Source organism: Halichoerus grypus, chromosome 7 (assembly GCF_964656455.1).
Source record: "Halichoerus grypus chromosome 7, mHalGry1.hap1.1, whole genome shotgun sequence".
Classification (NCBI taxonomy): Eukaryota; Metazoa; Chordata; class Mammalia; order Carnivora; family Phocidae; genus Halichoerus; species Halichoerus grypus.
The window spans coordinates 120,272,671-120,295,816 of record NC_135718.1 but is presented as its reverse complement, the minus strand read 5'-3'; the positions used below and the strand labels follow the sequence as shown (position 1 = coordinate 120,295,816).

The 23,146-nt window shown below is 41.7% G+C and overlaps 1 protein-coding gene across 5 annotated transcripts in view; it reads left to right on the top strand.

Moving 5' to 3' along the window:
• HHAT (hedgehog acyltransferase) overlaps positions 1-23,146 on the top strand; it is a 331,516-nt gene that overhangs the window by 9,955 nt on the left and 298,415 nt on the right. For 3 of the 5 annotated variants that reach the window (XM_078078155.1, XM_036095714.2, XM_078078156.1), the window contains exon 2: positions 16,281-16,414. In XM_078078155.1, the coding sequence (XP_077934281.1) occupies positions 16,281-16,414 (134 nt within the window). Of the gene's footprint in view, positions 1-4,916; positions 5,057-12,821; positions 12,903-16,280; positions 16,415-23,146 lie in introns of those variants that run through there. The other 2 variants (XM_036095719.2, XM_036095717.2) reach the window with 2 other exon arrangements.

Below are 23,146 nucleotides of genomic sequence, written 5' to 3'. Positions count from 1 at the left end.
CTCAGGCCACCATGAACTTGGAGGACCAGAGAGAAAACATGCCCAGTGCAGGCACCTGATTAATAATTTGGGATTAAAATAATGGCATAAAGAGTGACTGACCATTTACATACTAATTTTGATATATTTGTTCTTAAAGAAATACAATACCAAGGCACAAATTAGTTTTCTTTTTAAAACCTCAATTATCAGTAATTTTGGTCAATATTCTTTAGCCTCGGATTGCTTCTCAACTCCAGGAAGGATTCTCTCTGGCTTCACAGAAGGCTTCCAAGGGAAGGCAGCTCTGGCTTTCTGGCTGCAGGGCTGGCTGCTCCAGGTTCAAGTCAGGAAGCCCCAGAACCCTGATACTTCTCTTCTGAAATAGGCACAGATCTTTGAAAGCCAGACTTTTCTGCCTGTGTGTAAAGCATTGAAGAGAGGGGGGACAAATCCTCCCCTCTTTTCTCCCTTCTTCTAAATAACCCCAACTTTTCTCCTCGTGTTTAGACCCAGACAACACCCCCACTCTAAACCCTGGCCTTTAAAAGATGTCTAGGTTTTTCAACAAATGGTGTTGAGAAAACTGGATATTCACGTGTAAAGGAATAAATTTGGACCCTTACCTTATGCCATATACAAAAATTAACTCAAAATGGATCTTACAACTAAACTTAAGGACTAAAACTATAAAACTCTTAGGAGCAAACGTAAGAGAAAAGCTTTATGACACTAGATTTGGCAATGATTTCTTGGATATGACACCAAAAGCACAGGCAAACAAAGGAAAAAAATACATAAATTGGACTTCATCAAAATTAAAAACTTCATTGCATCAAAGGACACAATCAACAGAGCGAAGGGGCAACCCACGGAAAAGGAGAAAATATTTGTAAACCATATATCTGATAAGGGGTTAATATCCCAAATATACAAAGAACTATAGCTCAACAACAAAAAGACAAACAATTTGATTAAAAAATGACCCAAGGGCTTGTATAGACATTTCTCCAAAGAAGACATGTAAATGGTCAATAAGCACAAGAAAAGATCATCAACATCACTAATTATTAGAGAAATGCAAATCAAAACCACAATGAGATATTATCTCACACCTAGTAGGATGACTGCTATCAAAAAACAAACAAAACCCAAAATAACAGTATTGGTGAGGATGTGGAGAAATTGGAACCCTTGTGTACTGTTGGTGGGAATGTGCCCTCCTATGGTGAACAGTATGATGATTCATCAAAAAATTAAAAATAGAATTATTATATGATCCAGCAATTCTGCTTCTGGGTATATAGCCAAAAGAATTGGAAGCAGAGTATCCAAAAAGAGATATTTGTATGCCCACGTTCATAGAAGCATTATTCATAACAGCCATAACGTAGAAAGAACCCAAGTGTCTGTCAACAGATGAATGGTTAAAAATGTGGTATATACATACAGTGGAATATTATTCAACCTAAAAAGGAAGGAAATTCTGACACAGCCTATAATAAGGCTAAGCCTTGAGGGCATTGTGCAAAGTGAAATAAGCCATTCACAAAAGGACAAATGCTGTATGATTCCATGTATATGAGGTACCTAGAGAAGTCAAATTCATAGAGACAGAAAGTAGAACGGTGGTTGCCAGGGGCTGAGGGTAGTAGAGAGTTATTATTTAATGGGTACAGAATTTCAGGGTTGCAAGATGAAGAGTTTGGAGTTGCATGACACTGTGAATGAACTTAACACTTACTGAACTGTACCCTTAAAAATGGTTAAGACTGGGGGGCACCTGGGTGGCTCAGTGGGTTGAGCATTTGACTCTTGGTTTCAGCTCAGGTTGTGATCTCAGGGTAGTGAGATCTGGCTCCAAGCTCAGTGGGGAATCTGCTGGGTGGGGGGAGTCTGCTCAAGATGGGGCGGTAGTTTGCTGGAGATGCTCTATCTCCCTCACCCTCTGCCCCTCCCCTTGCCCCACAGGCATGCGCACGAGTGCATGCATAAATCTTAAAAAAAATGGTTAAGATGGTAAATGTTATATGTGTATTTTACTACAAAAAAAAAAAAAAGGTTTATGCTATTAAGCTTGTCCTCTTTCAGAATGTAATCTGATGGGAGAAAAACCCAAGGCCTCGTATGATTTGCTGAATTTTAAGAAATAATTAAGTCACTTTAATTACCATATACTTATGTGATTGACTAAGTTGACAAATTCAGCATAGGACTAAGAATTTGCTAAGGATAGTCCCTAGGCTAATAGATAACGTGCAGAGTTTGTTAAGGTGTTTATATTTAGGGAAAATGTTTTAAGGTGATTTTAATATTTAGAAAGTCTCAGCATTCAGTATATGATAATGAAAAGTGAGATTCTAGGGTCTATAAAACTAACTTTATGGTAAGAAAAGTTTTTTTATTTTTTTCAGGGGTAACACATTAATTTTCTGTTATAAAATTAATTTGTGTTTAATAAAAATGTGGAAAGATTAAAAATAAAGCGATTCCCACCACCCAAATTTAACTTTATTTCCTTTCCAGTCATTTCCAGTCATTTTTCCACACACAGGTTTAAAAAAGATATAGTTTGGTCATATTGCATATGATTAGTAACCATTATTTTAAAAGGCTGTGTATCTAATAGACTGAAGAGTGTATACATTTTTTGTATTTCTACTTCTTTATTTTTGGAAAATTCAGGAGTTTCCAGGATATTTTCCCCGTTATTATAGTATATTTTGGTACATTATAGTATATTTTCCTTGTTATTAAATAAGTTAAAATGATATAAGTTAAAATTAAAATCTTTGTTCATAAAGCGTATTTTCTACATTACAGATAATTTCCTTTGGATTTATTGTCATAAACAGAGTTCAAAAGATTTTAGGAATTTTGATACATTTGAAGGGTTTTGATATTGCCAAATTGTTTACCTACCTAAGAAGTTGTGTGTGAGTGCTATCACACTTGCCAGTCTTTAATGCCATTTATTTATTTTTATTTTTATTTTTTTTAAAACGAAGTTAATTACTTTTTTTAAAAACGATTTTATTTATTTTAGAGGGAGAGAGCGTGCACATGCAAGCAGGGGGAGGGGCAGAGGGGGAGGAAAAGGGAGGGGGAGAGAATCTCAAGCCAACTGCTCACTGAGCACAGAGCTGGATGCTGGGCTTGATCCCAGGACCCTAAGATCATGACCTGAGCCGACATAGAGTCAGATGCTTAACCAACAGAGCCACCCAGGCGCCCCTTTAATGTCATTTATTAACTTCTGCCAACTTTGTATATGAATATCATATGTTCTTATTTCACTTTGCACTTCTTTAAGCTTTCTGCAATGTTTCCTAATTGTGTATCCCAACTATTTTTTTATTGAATTCTTTATTCATGTGTCTTGCTCATCTGCAGCTGGCTTCTAACGTTTTCTTATTTAATCCATATATAACAATAAATAACACTTTGCATTATAGTGCCTGCAAATACTTTTCCTAGTCTATTGCTTCTCTTTACATTTTGACTGTTTTTATTTAATTGATGTTTCTAATGTTCTTGTGATTATACCTGCCTTTATTTTTGTGTTTTCAGGTGACTATGTTGTTTGTGTAGAAAGGGGTTAAGTGTAAATGACATTGAACCTACATTATTGTCCACTAGTGTCATTTAGAAATAAGGTAGGAACTGTTATCTCATTCCTATCCCTGATTCTGCCTCTACCTGAGCTGAGTTGTTACTCTATCACTCCCTCTGCGAGGCTGAGGGTTCCCGGAAAAAAATACAGGCTGCCCAATTAAAATTGAATTTCAGATAAACAGCTAATACTTTTTTTCAGTGTAAGTATATCCCAAATATTGCATGTGCCATACTGATACTACGAAAGTATTAGTTATTCATCTGAAATTCAATTTTAATTGGGCACTGTATTTTTATTTGATACATCTGGCACTTCTACTTGGAGCTCGTTTATTAACACCATCCTGTACTAGGCGGTGGGAGTGGGGATGGTGAGAGCTGAAAGAGAAGATAGTTCCTTTCTCAGAGAGTTTATGCTCTGATTTCTCAGAGAAATTAGCAATCAGAAAGATAATCTCCTGGACTGTTTCAGTGACGGCTGGATTAAATTTAGAGCCTCTCTGTTTTCCTGCTGCCTAAGGCAGGGTTATCCACATTGACCTGATCATAGAACCACCTGAGACAACCCTCCCCTGGGGAGTCTGATCACTTTGGTTTGAAGAGGGATCCAGATGCCTCTGGTTTTAACAAGAGCCCAGGTGATTGTTTGGCTCAGGTAGGTCTGTGGAACTCTGGCAGGCTCGGCGTCCTCTGAGTAACAGCGCTCAGCCGAAGTCACTTCCACTTTTTACAACCCATTCGAAATCACTGGTACACATTTTGCAGTGGTGATAATCTCTGTAAATTGCTTTACAGGTGATAACGTTCATCCCATTCGGTCTGCACTCTGAATTCTCGAGGAAAGCAGGGAAGCTTATTTCCGCTTGACGGAGGAGGGCAGGGAGGCTCCCAGGGGCTAAGTTCACGCGGCAAGCCGGTCAAGCAGCCCGGCCGCAAAGCCCGCCTTCCTTCCACCCCACCAGGCTACCTCCTCTCGCCTCCAGAGCGTCCGTGGGGACCACTGGGCTGGACTTAGAGCCCACCTGGAGTTTCAGGTGACTTCCGCTCCGAACGTGCGGGGCAGCCCCGGGCCTGCAACTAGCAAACGGATGGGGGAGAGGCCGGCGCGCCGCTCAGCGGAGAAACCCGGAGCCCCGGCGCGGGCGAGCGAGGGAGGCCGGGGGGTGGCCCCCAGCCCGCCGGAGCCCCACACCCCCGGCGCCGAGAGGCCCGCCGCCCCGCTCCCGCCGTGCCGCCCGCTTCCGAGCCGGGCCGCCTGGAGCCGGGGGCGCGCGGGCGCGGCGGCGGGGGCGCGCTCCGAGCACGCGCGCGGGGCTGGTCCTCCAACCGCCGCTCCGGGGGAAGAGGGCGGCTTCCCGGGAAGCCGGCCGCCGCCGCCTCCGGGACTCGGAAGTGCTGAGAGGGTTGTTGGGGACTCGTGGCGCGCGTGAACGCCGCGGTCGCTGCCCGGGACAGCCCGGAGGTTGGTAGCCGGGGCCGTAGCGGGTCCCGGGGAGGTTAAGTGCGGACTTTCGTGGCGTACTCGCTTGAGAACCAGAAATTCTCCAGGCGCTTTCCCTTTCCTACCGCGGCTCCTGCGTGCGCGCCCGGGGGGCGGGGCGGAGGAGGCGCCCGGTCCCGCCGTGGAGACAAAGGGCCGTGCGCCCCGCGCCGGGCCGCGCTCCGGGCGAGGTGGCCGGGCTCCCGCAGGCCGGGCCGAGCCCGCGCACGCCCCCGCCAGCGGCCTCTCCCCGGGCTTGGTCCCCAGTTTCCGCTGGTCCCCTGGGCGGTGTCAGAAGTGCGCCGGTCCTACTGCTGCGGCTCCAGTGACCCCCGAAGTTATTTTGCTTTCTACTCTTCAGACTCAGTTGCCCTCTTTTCTTCAAAGTCTAGCCTGCAGGTGGCACCGGTCTCCGGCCTCGGTGTTAAGAAATGTGCTGCTTCCTTGGTTCATGGCTTTTGGATCCGAGCAGTCCTGCTAGGGGTTGGCGTCCTTGGTGGTTTGCATTTTATGGGGATGAGACTCGCTGTTTCTGTCTCTTTCTGTGTGGTATTCCTCATTCATTCATTCATTCACTCTCAGAGCTAAGCACATAGGTGCTATCAAGTGCTTACTTGATAAAGTGCTGTCGGAACAGGAGGGGAAGGCTTCACTGAGGGGGTGATGGTTCTTATACTGGAATTTGAAGAACAAGTACAGTTTTGTTTTGTTTTTTCCTTCCATTCTTCATGCTCCATCTTTCCTAGAGTTCTTCTCCCTTTTTTCTCTGTGGCAGTCCCTAACTGTGATTAGTATAGAATAAGGACAGTCAGTTCTGACCTGAAGGATTCAACTAATAATAACAAGGATGATGTGCTTGTCAGGTGCTTTGGACCCATTATATCTAAACCTTACAATCACGGGGGAGGGTAGGTGGTGTTATCCCCTTTCATAGCAGAAAAAAGAGAGGAGATGCTAAAGGCACAAACTAGTCAGTTTCAGGGCTGAGTTTTACACTCCCTTTTCTGGATCAAGGTCTTTGCTGTATCTACTATTTATTTTGCTCCCTCCTTGGGAAGCAGGTTAGATAGACTAACTTAGGGTCAAGGCTGAGTCTCTGGAGGGAGCAGTCATCGTGGGAGGCTACATGGTGGTAGGAACTCTGTAGGTAACATCAGGAACTAGACAGCCTAGGCCTATTAGTGTTTCCTGCTTGCAGCTCAGGGCCTGGCCAAGGGGAGGTGCTCTTTAATTGTTGCTTTGGAGTTCCTTCTCTTGGGTGAAATCCTTGATTCCTTGTAGGGTTTTTAATTGTGTGTGTGTGTGTGTGTGTGTGTGTGTGTGTATACACACACATGGACCTCTTTGGAGTCTGGGGAAGCCAATTTTTAAAAGGCATTAAAAAAATAGTTACAAATTACATTGAAACACAATTATCAGAATAGTGTAACAAACCCCCAAATTTGTGGAAAGGGTATTTTGTTTTTATTAATGCATTAAGTAACAAAATTCAGTGCTGTATCAAATAACTCGTAATTTCAAAGTAGCGATGCCCATGTAAATGATATTTCCCAGTATTTGCAACAGCTGCACTGTGTAACGAAAGTATCTGACTTCAACTGGTGACAAAGTTGCCAGAACTGCTCCTTCTAGTAATGTTTGTTGTCCATATTTATAATAAATCCTACATTTGTTTTAGAGGTTCATGAAAATAAAGCTGTATGAGAGAATTTATAGGTTTATGGCCCCCTGAATTCTACCTACGGATGCCTTGGGGGTGGAGGGGTGGGTATCCTAGGTTACAAACTCTACTTAGTGGTTGTTTTTCTTCTGGTTTTCTTCTGAGTACTTGCTGGCCACCCTAGAGCATTACAAATACCTGTTTCCTTCTCTTTCAGTTAGCATCTCCTTTTACTCAGGTTCAGTTATTTCTGGTGATAAAAGCTGTTGAGAGGGAATTGCTGGATTGTTTATATACTCTACTTGCTCTGCTCCTTCTGTGGATAATTCTGCTGGAGAGTATTTTTGTGATAATGGCTGTGTGTCACATAGTGCAGGAGAACCCTTTTTTTTTTTTTTGAGCGTGGGAATGAACCTTAATGGAGTATATTACCAGTGCCAGAGAAGAAAAAGGTGTTATCAATATATATCCCATAGACATTTAAAAGATTTTAAGATGTTATCGTGAACAATTTTGGTAATATGTTGGAAAATTCAGATGAAATGGACACTTAAAAAAAAAAAAAACCCTTAACTAAGACATAGGAACTAGAAAAGGAGAATAGTCCTGTATCTATTAAAGAAATTAAATTTGTAGTTAAAATCCTTTCCAAAGCAAAATTTCCAAGCCTACATGGTTTTGTAAGGGAAATAGTCCATTTAAAAATTGAAAAAGAGGAAACACTCCGTGGCTGCTCTTATGAGGCCAGCATAAGCTTGTTACTAAAGCTTGATGAGGACATTACAAGAAAATTACAGGCTCACAAAAAAGATGTGAAAGTCTTAGCAATGATGTATTGGTAAATCAAGTCTAACAGTCTATAAAAAGGAGACTAAACCATGACCAATTTGGACTTATTCTAGGGAGGGAAAATTTGGCGAATATCAGAAAATCAAATGTAATTTAACCACATACACATAAAAGGGAAAAATATTTTGACAGAATTCAACACCGATTCATGATAAAAACTTTTTGCAAGCTAAAACATTATTGGCAGAAATTAAAGATTTAAAAAATGGAGGGTATGTCATTGCTCTGCAAATAAGACTATAGATTTAGTACAATCCCAGTCATAATCCCAGCAGATGTCTTCTCAAAAATAGAAGTTGATGAGCCAATTCTAAAATTTATTTGGAAATTCTAAATAATCTAAGAAAAAGCAAATTCGGATGACTAGATCAATACATAATATGCTAATATGGTATTGGCCCAATGCTAGATGGACCATGGAACTGAGAATCCATAATCAGGCTCACATGTATGTGTGGTTGGTGCCAAAAGTGACACGATAGTGCACTGGAGAAACGATGGCCTTTTCAGTAAATGATGCTGGGCCAACTGGATCTCCATGTGGACAAGATGAATCTTGATCATCTACCTCATCCCATATACAAATATTAAGATATGTTACCCACCTAAATGTGAAAGCTGAAATAATAAAGCTTCTGGAAGAAAGCAAAGTAAAATATCTTTATTACCTAGGGACAGCCAAAATTTTATTGAACAGGACACAAAAAGCAACTAATTATAAAGGAACAAGATTGGTAAGAACTTCTGTTCATTTAAAGATTCCATAAGGAGAGTGGGAAGCAAGCTACAGGATGGGTGAAGATATTTGTAATACATATATCCAATACAGAAATCCTACCCACAATGTAGAAACGACTTCCACAAATCATTAAAAAAATGGACAGCCCAATAGAAAAATGGGCAAGTCACTTCCTAAAAGAGGATATCCAAATTCTTAAACACATGAAAAGATGGTTAACCTCATCCGTAATTAGGAAAATGCAAATTAAAGTGAGAATGGGCTACCACTATATAGTCACCAGAGTGAGTGCTAAGTATATACAGGCTTCCCCTGCTCTCCAAAAGCAGAGCATTCCCGTGAAATCTTTCGAAAGCAGAAATGGTGTGAAGCAAAGAAGCAATTACCATTAATTTATATGGAAGATTTTTGAGCATTCCCAGACCCCAAAAATAACCCCTCTTAAGCTTTTCTAATATCTTAGGATACATCTCGCTGGTAGATGCGGAGAATAAATGAAGACTAAGCACAGATGCTCACAGACACCGTTCAGGGTCTCTGGTGATGTGATGCTGAGGTCCTCAGTGTAGTTCCCCGGGAAGGAGCTCGGGGCTACTCCTCTGCTTGGGATGTGTGCTGCCTCCTTAAGGGCTGGCTGCAAAACAAATATTGAGTGCCATCTTCTCCTCTTGCCCCCCCCCCTTTTTTTTGTAAAAGTGAAAATCTTCGCATTTCTTTTGGTTAACAAAAATAGCTACAAATGTAGGTCTTTTGTAAAAAGTGAAGTGGTATAACCTGACCTTTCAGAAAGTGGGGGATACCTGTCCTGGTTGGGTTATGGGCAAACTGGAACTCTCATACATTGCTGATGCAGCTGTTCTGGAAATTGGTGTATCATTTACTATCATTTACTAAAGCTGGACATAGATCTCTCGTATGACTCCATTCTTGGATAAACACAACAGTAAAGGCATATGGGCACTGAAACTCATGTCAGTGAGTGTACAGAACACTATTATTCAAAATGGCCCCAAGTTGGAAACAACCCATATGTTCATCAGTAGTAGAATGGATAACTTCATAGTTTATACAATGGACTACTCTTTAGTAATGAGAATGAACTGTTTATTGTCTCACATACAATGTGGATGAGCCTCGCATAGAACTGAATAAAAAGAAGATAGACACAACAGAGTAAGTGCTATGTGATTCCATTTATATGAAGTTCAAAAACAGGCACAATGAATAAGATGATAGAAATCAGGCTAGGGGACTTTTGAGGCACTTAATTTTTAATCTGAGTGGCAATGACTGGAGTGAATCTGCTTTTTGAAAGTCTTAATTTTTTTTTAAGTTTAGGTACATTTTAATACAAAGTTTACTTAAAATAGTATATTATAAAATCTTTGGTTCATTCAGATGCCCCTAATCTGGGGAGTGTAAGATGTAGTTGGCATGATTCCTGGTGATTAAAAAAGCTTAAAGTAGATTGAGAATTTTCGTGGGAGACAGTATAATAGCACATCAGTAGCTTTTGTGAATTAGGGACTTATAAAAGTGACTCCTTTCCGGTGCTCTCTAATAGCAGAGGTCTGGCTTAATGGCAGTTTGTATAAAAAGACCTAGAGCTTTGTTTGATATTAAGACTGTTATCAGTGTGAGGTGGAAGCCAAAAAATGTCAAGGTGCTAACTGAATACAAAATTTTGTTTTAGATTTAATTTTCTTACAATTTAAGTTTTGTAACAGTTGGATTAAAAATATTCTGATTTTATTTTATTTTTTATGTAAACCCTTTTAGTTAGATACTTTTCTCCCACCAGGCAGGTGTGGTATGTTAGTTTCTTATTGTTTCTGTAACAAATTACTACAAACTTAGTGGCTTAAAACAACACAAGTTTATTATCATGCAGTTCTGGAGGTCAGAAGTTCTGTAGGCTCTAGGGCAGACTTTTTTGTTGTTGCCTTTTGATGCTGCCTTCAGTTCTTTGCTGGTGGTCTCTTCCTTCATCTTCAGAGCACACTACGCTAATCTCTGCTTTCATTATCCCATTTTCTCTGTCTCGGACCCTCCCAGAAGGACCCTTGTGATTGTACTGGGCCTATGTAGATAATCAGGGATAATGTCCCCATCTTAATGACAGCTGCAAAATCCCTTTGCTCTGTAAGGAACTGTATTTATAGGTTCCAGGGATTAACACATGGACATTTCTGGGAGAGCCCTATTTGGGGGCTTTCCCAGATGGGATTTTATATTTTGTCTTCACAAATAACACAGTTCCCTGAATCTCAGTAGGAGCTCACTGATACTTGTTGAATGAAGAACTGCATCTAGATTTCATTATTTAAAGTACAGTTTCTGGAAGAATAGAAGTGATGGTCTTGCCGTACTCTCTGCCACATCTGGAGTTTTAGGTTCAGGTCTAGATACCTATACTATAAAGACAACTGACTGAATGGTAAAGGGTCTAGGAACTAGGTCACTGAAGAAATGGTAGAAGAAATCATGGATGTTTGTCCTGGAAGAGGGCTTGGGATGGAGTGTGTGGCATTAATTATCTTTAAATATTTGAAGGAGTATTATTGGAGAGAATAATTAAGCCTTTTTAGTATAATAGCAATAACATTAAAAACAAAAAGAATAGAATTTTAGAACTGACTGTGCCCAAGGCACTGTTCTATCACTTTGTAAGTTCATCTGATCCTTACAGCAACCCTCTGACTGTTATCCCTGATTATACATAAGGAAATTGAGGCATAGAGAGGTTATGCTACTTGTCTTAGGGCATACAACTAGGAAGTAGCAAAGCTGGGATTCGAACTTTGGCTCCACAGCCATCTCTAAATAATCGCATTACCCTGCCTCCATGCCTTTAGTTCCAGAAGGTACAATTTCTTGACCTTTCTGGGCTTTGGTTTTCTTTTGTGTTAAATGAGGGTACCAAAAGTACCAACCTTAAAAAGTTGTTATGAAGATTAAATGAGATAATACTTGTAAAGTGCTTGCTTGGCATAGGTAGCCTATAAATAGCACTTATTATAGTACAGTTGTTACTGAAGTATAAGAAAACTAAGTAGAGGAAAATTTCAGTTTAGGACATTGAGCAACCGTTAATTGGTAGAAGTAACAATGATGATGCTGGTACCTAAGGATTATTAGCTCAGTGCTGAGTGCTGTTTTGAAAGTCCTCTGGTGCATGTTGGGGTGTGGTTATAGCTCATTCACACTGGATATATCAAGACCAAGCAGTAGAAAACATTTAAAATGGAAGTGTTGGAATCCATTTGTAGCATGCATCAAAAATAAAGATACATTTGAAGTGATATTGGAAATTGCTGGGGGAAAGCATCTTTCAGAAGTTATGTTTATGCACATTTTTGGCTTTGGCATAGTGAGCTGTGCTTCTCTGCCAAGACTAAGGAGCAGGATTTCTGCCTGTGAAAGAGTGGGAGCTGGGAAATTGGGTTCTGGTTTTTGCCCCATCACTGGCTTCTCTGTGTGCTTGGGCAGATCGCTGGCTTTCCCTGAGCAGGATTCTGATTCCTGAAAAAGAGCTAACTGTTAGCCCTCCTGGTGAGGAGTAGAGTAGATGATATCTTTGAAAGCAGGTGGAGTGTTAAATTACAAAGTAAATGCAAATGTATGTTTCTTCAGTATGGAAAAAACTCTGTTAGCTGCCATTTTACAGCTAGGATTTTATTCTGTGGGCCTCTTGAGTTCTATAATCCCCAGATAAATACTTTTTTGAAATACCCAGCTTCAGGGGCTTTTACACCCCAATATGTAGGTAAAATTCCTTGTTACTCCAGTCTGACTTCTTTCCCTTTGATCCCAGAGGAACCTGCTATGATTTCCTTCCAACACCTAATAGTAAATGTACTTTCTCTCTGTCTTCATTTACCTCAAATATTCTACTCTTGTCAATAACATTTAGCTTTGAGATACTGTGATCTTACAGCTTTGGAGTTGCTGTTATTGTTTTCTTCTTTTTCAATCCTACTGCTTCCTGGACTGGTTTCCTGTCCAGGAAGGACTTAATTTTTCTTTGTGTTGCTTGGTTCTAGCACTTTCTCTCTACTTCCTCCCGAATTGCTGCCTTTCCTGCCTCTAGATTACCACACTGTCAAAGGGCTTCTTCCTGAAGCTTCATTCAAATAGTTAAATGTACTGGCTCATAAGCCTGAGGTTTCTTCAGCAAATCAAAGCCAAACTTGTAATACTTTATGTTTAAGACCCTCTGCTACATGACTCCTGCTCTCCCTCCCCCTCCACTATCTACATTTGTACTTTTTCACAGTCCTGACCAGTATTCCCACTAAGGCGGCAGACTTCTCAGACCCATCCCTTTCCCATCACACATCCTGGCATCTCTTCCTAGCTCTCACAGATCAATGGTACAGCCTCAGTTACGTAGATTAATCAGGTAGGCATTTACTTAAACACAGGCTGTACTCCTATCTGTTGGCTTTTCCTGTAGAAGTAATTTACAAATGGTGATTAGTTTCTGGGCTGTCTCGCAGATACCCACTAAGCTGATAATGCTGTTGCAGGACGGGATCTGTGCATGAACAACAGAAAAGAAGCATTACTTACACATTTGGGTAAGGACCTCTTTGATTTTTATCATGATAGCCTATCCCTAAAGAAGAGCATGCTTGTTTAGAGAACGAGAAATAGAAATTTGAGAATTTTCTGAGTGTTTAGGAACCTGTATGGATTTGGACACTTAAAAGTTCTAGTTATATTCCCCAGTGTCCAACTTGCCTTTTCTTTGATACTGTTGGGTCATTGAATCCTTTAAACATACCTACTCTGATTTGCTTTCTGAAGGCACAGCTGAAATGAATACAGAAGAAAGCACCGGGGAGAGGAATTTTCTTGAGATAGGTGGGCAAGAGCAGAAAAGAGAGGTGTAGGGAAGAAAGATCTGTTAAGGATGACATGTGAGTGTCTGTGGTGGTGGTGTTTTGAGGTGGCATTCCTGGGATTGTGAGTGATGAAACAAGACAAGTGGGAATATGCATATCATTCCCTTGGGGATAAGCAAAGAAGTGGTGAAGAAGAGATGCTGGGCAGAAGGCTGTCCAGGTGACCCCCAAGGGGGGGCCAACAGTTTGTTTGCTGTCGGGGTGGCCTGGGGTTGGGTTGGGTGTGGACAACACGTGAGACCTGAGTGAGAGCTCTGGGGATGCCCTTCTGCTGAAGGAAGCCTGGCAGCAGGTGGGATGACCACGCCACACGGAGGGGCCGTGAAATTTCATCAGATCAGGGAGAAAACCAGAGCTCTGGTGAGGTAGGCTTCTGATGAATTAAATTCACTAACTGGACCTGTTGGACAGATCATAGCTAATATTTTGGGGGCACTTACTTGGTGCCAGGCCTTAGATAAGCATTTTACATTAAATTTTAATTCAATAACCCTGTGAGGAAACCTATCTAAGAGGTTTGACCCACTCAAGTTCCTCTACCACTAAATGGCAGAGCTCCCCCCACCCCCCGCACTCTGACTCTCCCCCGCCCCGCCATCTGCTTCATGCAGGCTTTCCTAGCATGCTGTCAGGTGGAGGCTATTTGGTCCAGTCCCCACATTTTTAATGTGAAGATTCAGCTCTGCTGCTTTGTTGCTCGTTACTATGTATCTTTGTGTAGGTGTCTGCAAAACGTGCACAATATAGCTAAGAGCACCAGAAAGGGAAACGTTTTAACACTGAATTTTTTGGTTCCCCACAGTTAATTAATGCAGAGGAATTGTCCTAGAAGAGAATGTCCCTGGAAAGCTTCTAAACAGCAGGGCTTCTATAACTTTCATCTCTAAGATTATGTTCACATTTCAGTAGCATTTTTAGGGGTTCAGACTTTGCTAATCACATATTCTAAATGGAGGTGAGGAGGCCATCGAATATAATACCAACATCCTTTGAAAAGAGACCCATAAAACCCAGAGGTTAAAGGTAACTTCCCACTAATGGGAAGACTACGCTATTCCCACAAAATTCCACAAAGAAATTCTCAGGTATTCTAGGAGATGCCAGGCATTTAAAAATAAAGTGTGAGTAAAAATGTTTAAAGCTAGAAATGGTTCTGAAAAATAGCAGGGGGACCTGAGAAGGTGTTGAGGGCTTGAGAGTGTTTGGGATTGAAAACATAAGTGCCTTCTGGATCCCTTAGGTTGCAGGAGACCAAACTGCCTGAGCAACTTTTAGGTCATTACCAGTAGGTACTCTGGGTGGAGGACCGCTGACTTCTGACCTCCTATTTTATGAAAGCCAAAGTTTGCATATTTTTCTGCTCTGTCTCTCTGAGCTTGAAGAGACGAGTTTGTGCGTAATGGATTATGAGCCAGGCTGTAGGGACAAGTAACTTTGTGAACTGGCATTAATGGAGCTGGCTCTGGCTGAGGGGAGGCATGGAGTCTCGGTGGTCCCAAGACCTGGATTTGAGCACTGGCTCAGTTATTTCTGACCGTGTGGCCTTGTTCTTCACAGTTGTCATCTGTAAAATGCCTCTCTCTCTTGCTCCACCTTCTTCACTAGGTGTTGTGAAAATAAAATGAGATGTGGGAATTCTGATTCTTGGCATGACTGTCCCATATGAGAAGTGCTTGCTTGGGGCTTAAAATTTGCTCCTATTTTAATTTGGCATCTACAGTGAGACATATTTGAGAGGCTTAAGTAAAGCATTGAGAGCATTTAACTAACTCTTTGTTACTGGAGAGCTGATTATTTAATTTGCAGAATTTTAGGACTTCCTATCACCTGCTCTAATACTTAGAATATAGACATGGCTGCCGTAAGAGAGAGATCGAGAATAGCAGAGGCTTAAACAACCTGGAAGTGCATTTCTCTTTCATGTAATAGTCCAGATATAAATGGTCTGGGGCAGTTTTGGGGGTGGGGTGGTACATGGAGTCAGGGACGGAGGCTCCTCGATCTTGTTTTCCCACATGGCTCTCACCTCTTGGCCCGAGGTGGCTGTCCCAGTTCTGGCCACCAGGAAGGGCATGGCCACAGCTTTACAGCCCGAGCTATTCAAATGCCCACACTTGGCTACACTATATAGTTGAGCTTAGCATTCATGCCTTCAGTTAAAAATTCCATTACTGTGTAAGAAGGTAGACTAAATATTGTGGGACCTGCCACAGCTGCTGGGGGTCAGGTTATCACTTCCCTTTAAGAAGTTTACAAAAGGGGCGCCTGGGTGGCTCAGTTGGTTAAGCAACTGCCTTTGGCTCAGGTCATGATCCCGGAGACCCGGGATCGAGTCCCACATCGGGCTCCCTGCTCAGCGGGGAGTCTGCTTCTCCCTCTGACCCTCCCCCCTCTCATGCTCTCTCTCTCTCTCTCTCAAATAAATAAATAAATAAAAATTCTTAAAAAAAAAAAAAGTTTACGTAAGATGGAAGATGGCGGTTTTCATGCACCTACTCATGTAAACAACTATGGGATGACATTTGAAGGGGAGAACGAGGAGGTTAAGGCTGTTGGCTTAGAACAGGTTTGGAGATGATCTGTACTTTTCTTCTATTCAGGATTTAAAGCCATTTATTATTCATGGAGCACTAGTCCCCTCTCGCTACATTCTACACCCCGTGTTGGGTACTGGGGACTCAGAGATCATGGTCCCTGCTCTCCAAAGGCCCACCCCACAAAGGGAGGCAGGCGTGTCCGGCATTGAGCGCATGACTGTCTGGTGTGCACTCTGATGGGAGGCAGATGGGGGGCTGTGGGAGCTCATGGGGGAGACCTGCCCATCCCAAGGAAGGCAGGGCGTGGGCGTGTACGTGTGCGTGTTTGTGCGTGTGCGTGTATTTTGGATGCAGGATGCATAAGGTCACTGGCAGAAGGAAGTATAACTGGTGTTATATCTGTATTGCCTGAAATAGTGACGGGTCCCTGAGAGAGCAAGTGAACTGATAGGATGCTCTGTTTCCTAGTGTCATGTCTATGGCTTAATGTCTTTATATCTGTTTCTCTTCCTAGAAACTCTCAGTGTGTCTGCCTGGACGATTTGTCACAAGGAACAATGCTGCCCCGATGGGAACTGTCTTTTTACCTGTTTGCTTCACTAGGCTTCCACTTATATTCTTTCTATGAAGTTTACAAAGCTTCCAGAGGTAAGGCCCCAACTTTCCTGACCTCCTATCAAGAAAGAAAGGAGGAAGGAAGTACTCAGAGGTAGAAGATTCAGGAAGATTGTCTAATGGGCTGGGGATGACTTGGCCCCTGCTTTGCTTTCCCCTCTCTGGGACACTTTGAGTCCATGATCTGAGTCAGTGCTATTTTCCACCACAATCCTCGATCTTGGAGTGGATCCTGTAAGAGGAGGGTTTGATTCAATGGCTATTGAAGGCTGTGGAGGTGATATGCAGTAACCTCTTCCATCTTTCTTCCATCATCATTGCTCTCAGACATGTGGAGGGAGCTCACGGTATTAGAGGCCTAGACTCCTTTGTCCTTTTGTTCTGCTGTGTTTAGTGCTTTGTATGCTTGTTGAAGAAGAATCATCACCAAATCCACATTCCAGCCTATAGGAAGGGGGGTGAGAATCCTCCTGTCCTTTAAGGAGAGCTCAGCAAGTTACCCTTATCACTTCTGCTCACCCCCACTTGGCCAGTGCCAGGTCTTATGGACACACCTGGGAGGCTGAGAAACATCATCTTTAGCTTGGTGGCCATGCACCACTCAGACTTCCCATGTTATGGAAGGATGGGAGAAAGAAATGAGGAGGGACCATCATGGTCTCTTCTGTAATCAGGGATGGTTTCCTAGAGGAGATGATGATTACTTACGACGATTTTGTTGTAAGACAGAACAGGAGCCTGCCGAGTAGGGAAGATGTCAGAGGATCTGTGGAAAGAGAGGAGTTTGTAGGCAAAGGGACAAAACTTTGGGGTGTGAGGAAGCATAGCATGGTCTGGCAACTACAAACCACTCGGTGGGACTGGAGTATAGAATGTGAGGGGACAGTGGTAGGAGGTGAGCTTAGATCAGAAAGCAGGGAAAGGCTGTGAAAGACATTTCCTATTTATGTGTGGAGTTTGGCAGGAGAGTATGCTGAAAAGTCACTTAAGATGGTAAAAGGGGGATTTGGAGAAGCACAGGTGAGAGTGCTCTGCTCTGAACACCTACCTCCTTATGGATCACTGGGACTGATTTTGATATGTATCCCCAGGATTGATTTTTCTCCCATTCTACATATGTCCCACTCAAGGCCATGGGCTTGGGTGCAGAGACAGACCATCTACAGTAGATGAGGACTGTTCTTTTGTACAGGCTGGCCAAGTAGTTGTATTCCCCTGCTGGAGCCTCTGAGCTCCCATGTGGGGGAGCCAACCCTGCTCTATGTCAGGCACCATATTAGATACTCCATGTACCTTGTCTCGTGCGAACTTTACAACAGCCCTACAAGATGGTATATTACTTCAAAGATAGGCTTGGCAGCAGAAACACAGCCTCCAATATAACTGTTCCAAGGCTCATATGGTGTCCAGACAGCATCAAAGAGCCTGGCTCCTTCTATCATGTCCCTCTGCCATCTTCGTCATGTGGCTTCACCTCATGATGTAAGGTGGCTGCTTCAGCTCCAGCTGTCATGTTCACTTTTCTCCCAGAAGGAAGGATGGAAGGGAAGGGAAGGGGAGGACAAGCCCTCCTCTTTTCTGAGTATGACTTGAAAGTTGCTTACGTTGTACCCATTGACATACCATTTGCTAGAACTCAGTCCTGTAGCCACATCAACTGTGAGGGGAGCAAGTAAATGTAATCTTTGGTTGGAAGTCCCATTTATCGAGCTAAATTCAAGGGTTCTATTATAGAGGAGGAAAGAATGGGTATTAGCAGCTAATCAGCTGCTAATATTAGCAGCTAGTCTTTTCCATAAATGGAGGGGGAAAGAATGGGTATTAGCAGCCAATCAGTAGTCTTTTCCATAAATGGACGTCAGTATTCCAGATTTTCGCCATTCTAGTAGGGGTGTAGTGGTATCTCATTGTTTTAATTTGCATTTCCCAGATGACATGTGATGTGGAGCATCTTCATATGCTCATTGCCATATATATCTAATCTTCTTTGGTGAGGTGTTTGTTCAGGTCTTTTGCCCACTTTTTAACTGGATGGTTTATTTTCTTATTCTTGAGTTTTAATAGTTCTTTGTATATTTTGGATAATGATTTTTGCAAATATTTTCTTCCAGCTTGTGGCTTGTCACCTTATTCTCTTGACAGTGTCTTTTACAGAGCAGATGTTTTAAATTTTGGTTAAGTCCAGTTTACCAATTGTTTCTTTCATACATTGTGTCTTGGGTATCTAAAAAGTACTTGCTAGAGCCAAGGGCATCTAGATTTTCTCTTATGTTATCTTCTAAGAGTTAATTAGTGTTGCATTTTATGTTTAGATCTATAATATCCATTTTCAGTTAATTTTTATCAAGTGTGTAAAGTCTGCATCTAGATTTACTTTTTTTGAATGTGGATGTCCAGGTCCAACATTTGTTGAAAGACCATCTTTCCTGTGTTGTATTACCTTTGCTCCTTTGTCAAAGGTCAGTTTACTGTATTTATGTGGGTCTTTTACTGGGCTTTCTATTCCTCTATTTGTCTATTCTTTCACCAATGCCACAGTCTCATGGATACTGAGGCGTTATAGTAAGTCTTAAAATTGGGTGACTCTGACTTTGTTCTTCTCCTTCAATATTGGGTTGGCTATTCTGGATCTTTTGCCTCTCCATATAAACTTTAGAATCATGTCATCAGTATCCAAAAGGGACTTGCTGGGATTTTGATTTGGATTGCATTGAATCTATACATGAAGTTGAGTAGAACTGACATCTTAACAATATTGAGTCATCTTCCTGTCCATGAACATGGAATATCTCAATTTTTTTTTTTATTCATCAGAGTTTTCTAGTTCTCCTAACATATAACTTGTATGTATTTAGTTAGATTTATACCTAAGTATTTTATTTTTTGGGGGTGCTAATGTAAATGGTATTGTGTTCTTAATTGTAAATTTCACTTGTTCATTGCTGATCTATAGGAAAGTAATTGACTTTTGCATATAAATCCTGTATCCTGTAACCTTGCTATAATCACTTACTGGTTCCAGGAGTTTTTTTGTAGATTCTTTGGATTTTCTACAGAGGTATTTGTATTATCTGCGTACAAAGACAATTTTATTTCTTCCTTTCCATTCGGTATACCTTTTTTTTTTTTTTTTTTTTTTAAGATTTTACTTATTTATTTGACAGGGAGATAGAGCCAGAGAGCACAAGCAGGGGGAATCGCAGAGGGAGAGGGAGAAGTAGGCTCCCTGCTAAGCAGGGAGCCCTATGCGGGGCTCGATCCTGGCCCCTGGGATCATGACCTGAGCTGAAGGCAGATGCCTAACTGACTGAGCCATTCAGGTGCCCTCCATTTTGTATACCTTTTATTTCATTTTCTTATTGCACTATCTAGGACTCCCATTATGATATTGAAAAGGAGTGGTGAGAGGGGACAGTTTTTTGCCTTTTATCCTGATCTTAGCAGGAAAGCTTTCTGACCATTAAGTATGATGTTCACTGTAGGTTTTTTGTAAGTGTTCTTAATCCAGTTGAGGAAGTTCCCTTCTATTTCTAGTTTGCTGAGAGTTTTTATTTGAAAATGGGTGTTGGATTTTGTCAAATGCTTTTTGTGCCTGTATTGATAAGACCACTGGTTTTTCTTTTTTGGCTTGTTGATGTTATGGATTACACTAACTCATTTTTGTGAGTCTTTGTCCATGAGTTTGTTTTTAACAAACCTCTACTGGACTCAGCAGGGCAGGTCTTCCGCTGTGTGTGTTGTTAGCTGGAGCTGCAATCATCTGGTGGCTCACTCATGTGGCTAGCCAAGACCTCAGTTGGGGGCTGTCAGCTAGCATGCAGAGGTTCTCTCTGCATGGCTCTCCACATGGCTTATATTTCTTATAACAGGACAGCTGGGTTCAAGAGGGAGTATTGCAAGTACACAAAAGCAGAAGCTACAGATCTCTTGAAGCTCAGCCTGGGAAGTTGTACAGTTCACTTCCGCCTCATTTATTGGTGAAAGCAAATCACAGCTCTAGTCCAGATTCAAGGGGAGTAAAGACTACACCTCTTTATGGCTGGAGCAGCATGTATGTGCATGGAATTTATGGCCGTCATCTCAGGAGTCTATTACAATGGGTGTTGTACGTTTTTTACCCGGATGAGGATACAGAGGCTGAAAAATATAACTTGTCTAAGGTCACACATTTAATAAGTTCTAATGGAACTGGGTTTAAAATCAGAGGTGTCCAACTCGAGACCCAATATTTGTTCTGTTCTGCCACTCATATTTATTGATAATTTAATTCCTAAAGCACCTTGCTTTAAAAGGGGAGGCCCTTTTGTCTATTCTACTATAAAATTTTAAAATTTTATCAAAAATTGGAATAAAATGTTTCCTTTCTGTGTCCTGCTGGCTGCTGGGATGGGGGTGGGAGGGGATCCTTCTGTGGATAGTATGAAGCTTTTCTGCACCTCAGCTGATTCAGAGGCTGTCATGCTGTTTGACTTATTAGTGACCACTCCCTAGCCTGAAGCTTCTTTTATCCTGTTTTTCCTTTAAATGCCAGTGCCAAAGTGTTTCTCAGGTTACTCCCAAGAAATGTCTTCTTTCTCTAATGCTTTTGCCAGTTCAGCTCATGGAAGCCGGATCCCCTTGTCTTGCCAAAGTATGTTTAATGGTGCAATGTTAAGTCTTCTTGGCTCCATGTCTTACTGTCTAGTTTGGGAAAAAGTGCTACTTAGCTGCATGATAGAAGTAGGTCACTGGGAAAACTGTCTCTTCTGTAAACTTTTTTGGGGTGTTTGTATCTGGAGCAAATAGAGTGCCTAGAACATAATACAGGCTCAAAACTTACCCACTAAGTGAAATGCCACCAGTGGGCATCTGCATGGCTGCTTTCTCTGGGTGTGGACCAGGCATCCTGTTCACTGCACTCTGTCTGGGGAAGCAGGGTTGTCAGGCCATTAGGGACAGCAGGCTGATTCTAATGGCCTTCATCAAATGGAATCTTTTGGTAAATTCACAACAGGGACTGAACAGAACACCCCTTCTTCCTCCCGACTCTACCAGGCGTAGAGCATCTCTAAGTCATATGGAAGTACTTGGGATGGGGTGGTGGTGATCTGCTGTGTTTGGTGACTTCTCCCCTTGAGCTCTGCAGTGTTGTGGCTAATCCAGACCTACTGTGTCAAGTTTATGCCCTTGTGGTTCAGTAGATGTAGAAATACTTTTATGTCCCTCTGCGTACACTTAACATGAGGAAAGATGAGATCTGCCATGCAGTAACCTTGAAAGAGTTAATGCTCCCACCTAAAAGAGACCCATATATTGTAGTGTTCCTATCAGTTTGACGCAGTTCTTGAAATGAAAAGAGTCGAATTGTCATCAGTAAAAACCTGAGTGATTGGCAGTCACCTGGGAAAGCAGCTGGGAGGGGAAGTCTTAGACTACTGTTTCAATTTATTTATTGGTTTATATTCAGGTTTATTTCTTCTTGTACCTATTTTGACATTTTGTAGCTTTCCAGGGATCTATGCACTTATGTAGGTTTTCAATTTGATTAGTGTAGTGTGGTTCATAATACTCATATTTAAAATTTTTTTGTTTCTGTAGTTTTGCTTTCCTCTCTTACTGTGTATTTTGTTTTACATCTTCTCCTTCCCTCCCTCCCTCCCTCCCTTCCTCCGTCTTTTTCTGCTTTCATCAATTGTGCCAGAGAGCGTAGGAATCTTTCCAGAATGTGGCTTTGTTCGGTTTCTCAGTTGTTTCCTTTTGTTCTCCAATTCACTGATTTCTGCTCTTATTATTTCTTATTGTTTCTTTGGATTTGCTCTGTTCCTTTTCATTCCAACTGTATGAGTTGAATGTATAGCTCACTTATTTTGTAAGGAATCTATTTATATTGTTGTATCATACCTGATAGCTTTTCTCAGAAGGATTTCCAGAGGAGGCATTGCAGAGTCAAACTACATGAATATTTTTAAGGTTCTTGATAGACTTCCCCAGACTGTTCTCCAGGAAGGTTGTGCCAATAATACTTCTTCTTTTGGAGAGTGTCCCTCTTCTTGTGTTTCAGCAAGTTGAGCCTTTCTTCTTTAGCCCATCTCACATGTATTTGGCATATGATTGAAGTGAAAAGTTAAATTATTTTTTCCCAAATAGATAACCAAGCATGATTAACTATTTCTTTTCATATTGAATTATGATGCAATCTTGATCATTGCTACATTCTTTTTTTAAAAGATTTTATTTATTAGAGACAGAGAACGCACGCACATGTGCATGTGTGTGAGTGGGAAAAGGGGCAGAGGGGAAGAGAATCTGAAACAGACTCCGCGCAGCACAGAGCCCAAGGTGGGGCTCGATCCCATGACTGGGAGATCAAGACCTGAGCCAAAACCAAGAGTCAGCCGCTTAACCGACTGAGCCACCGATGTGCTCCTGTCATTGCTAAATGCTTATATAGACACGAGACTGTTTCGGTTGGGGAGCTCTTTTCTGTTTCATTGATTTCTCCATCAATTTATACATCATTATTGCACTGTTTTAATTAAAAATGCTTTATAAAATATTTGAGTATCTGGTGGAATAAGTTACTACTCATTGTTTTTCATTTCCACACTTAGCTATTCTCACTGGTTTATTCTTCCATATACATATTTGAAACTGTTCTGAAAAAATCTCATTAGGGTTTTAATTAGAATTACAGGAAATTAATTTGTAAATAATTAATATTCTTATAATATTGTATTTTTCCACCCACAGATGTGGTATTTTTTCTTTATTCATTCAGGGTCTTCT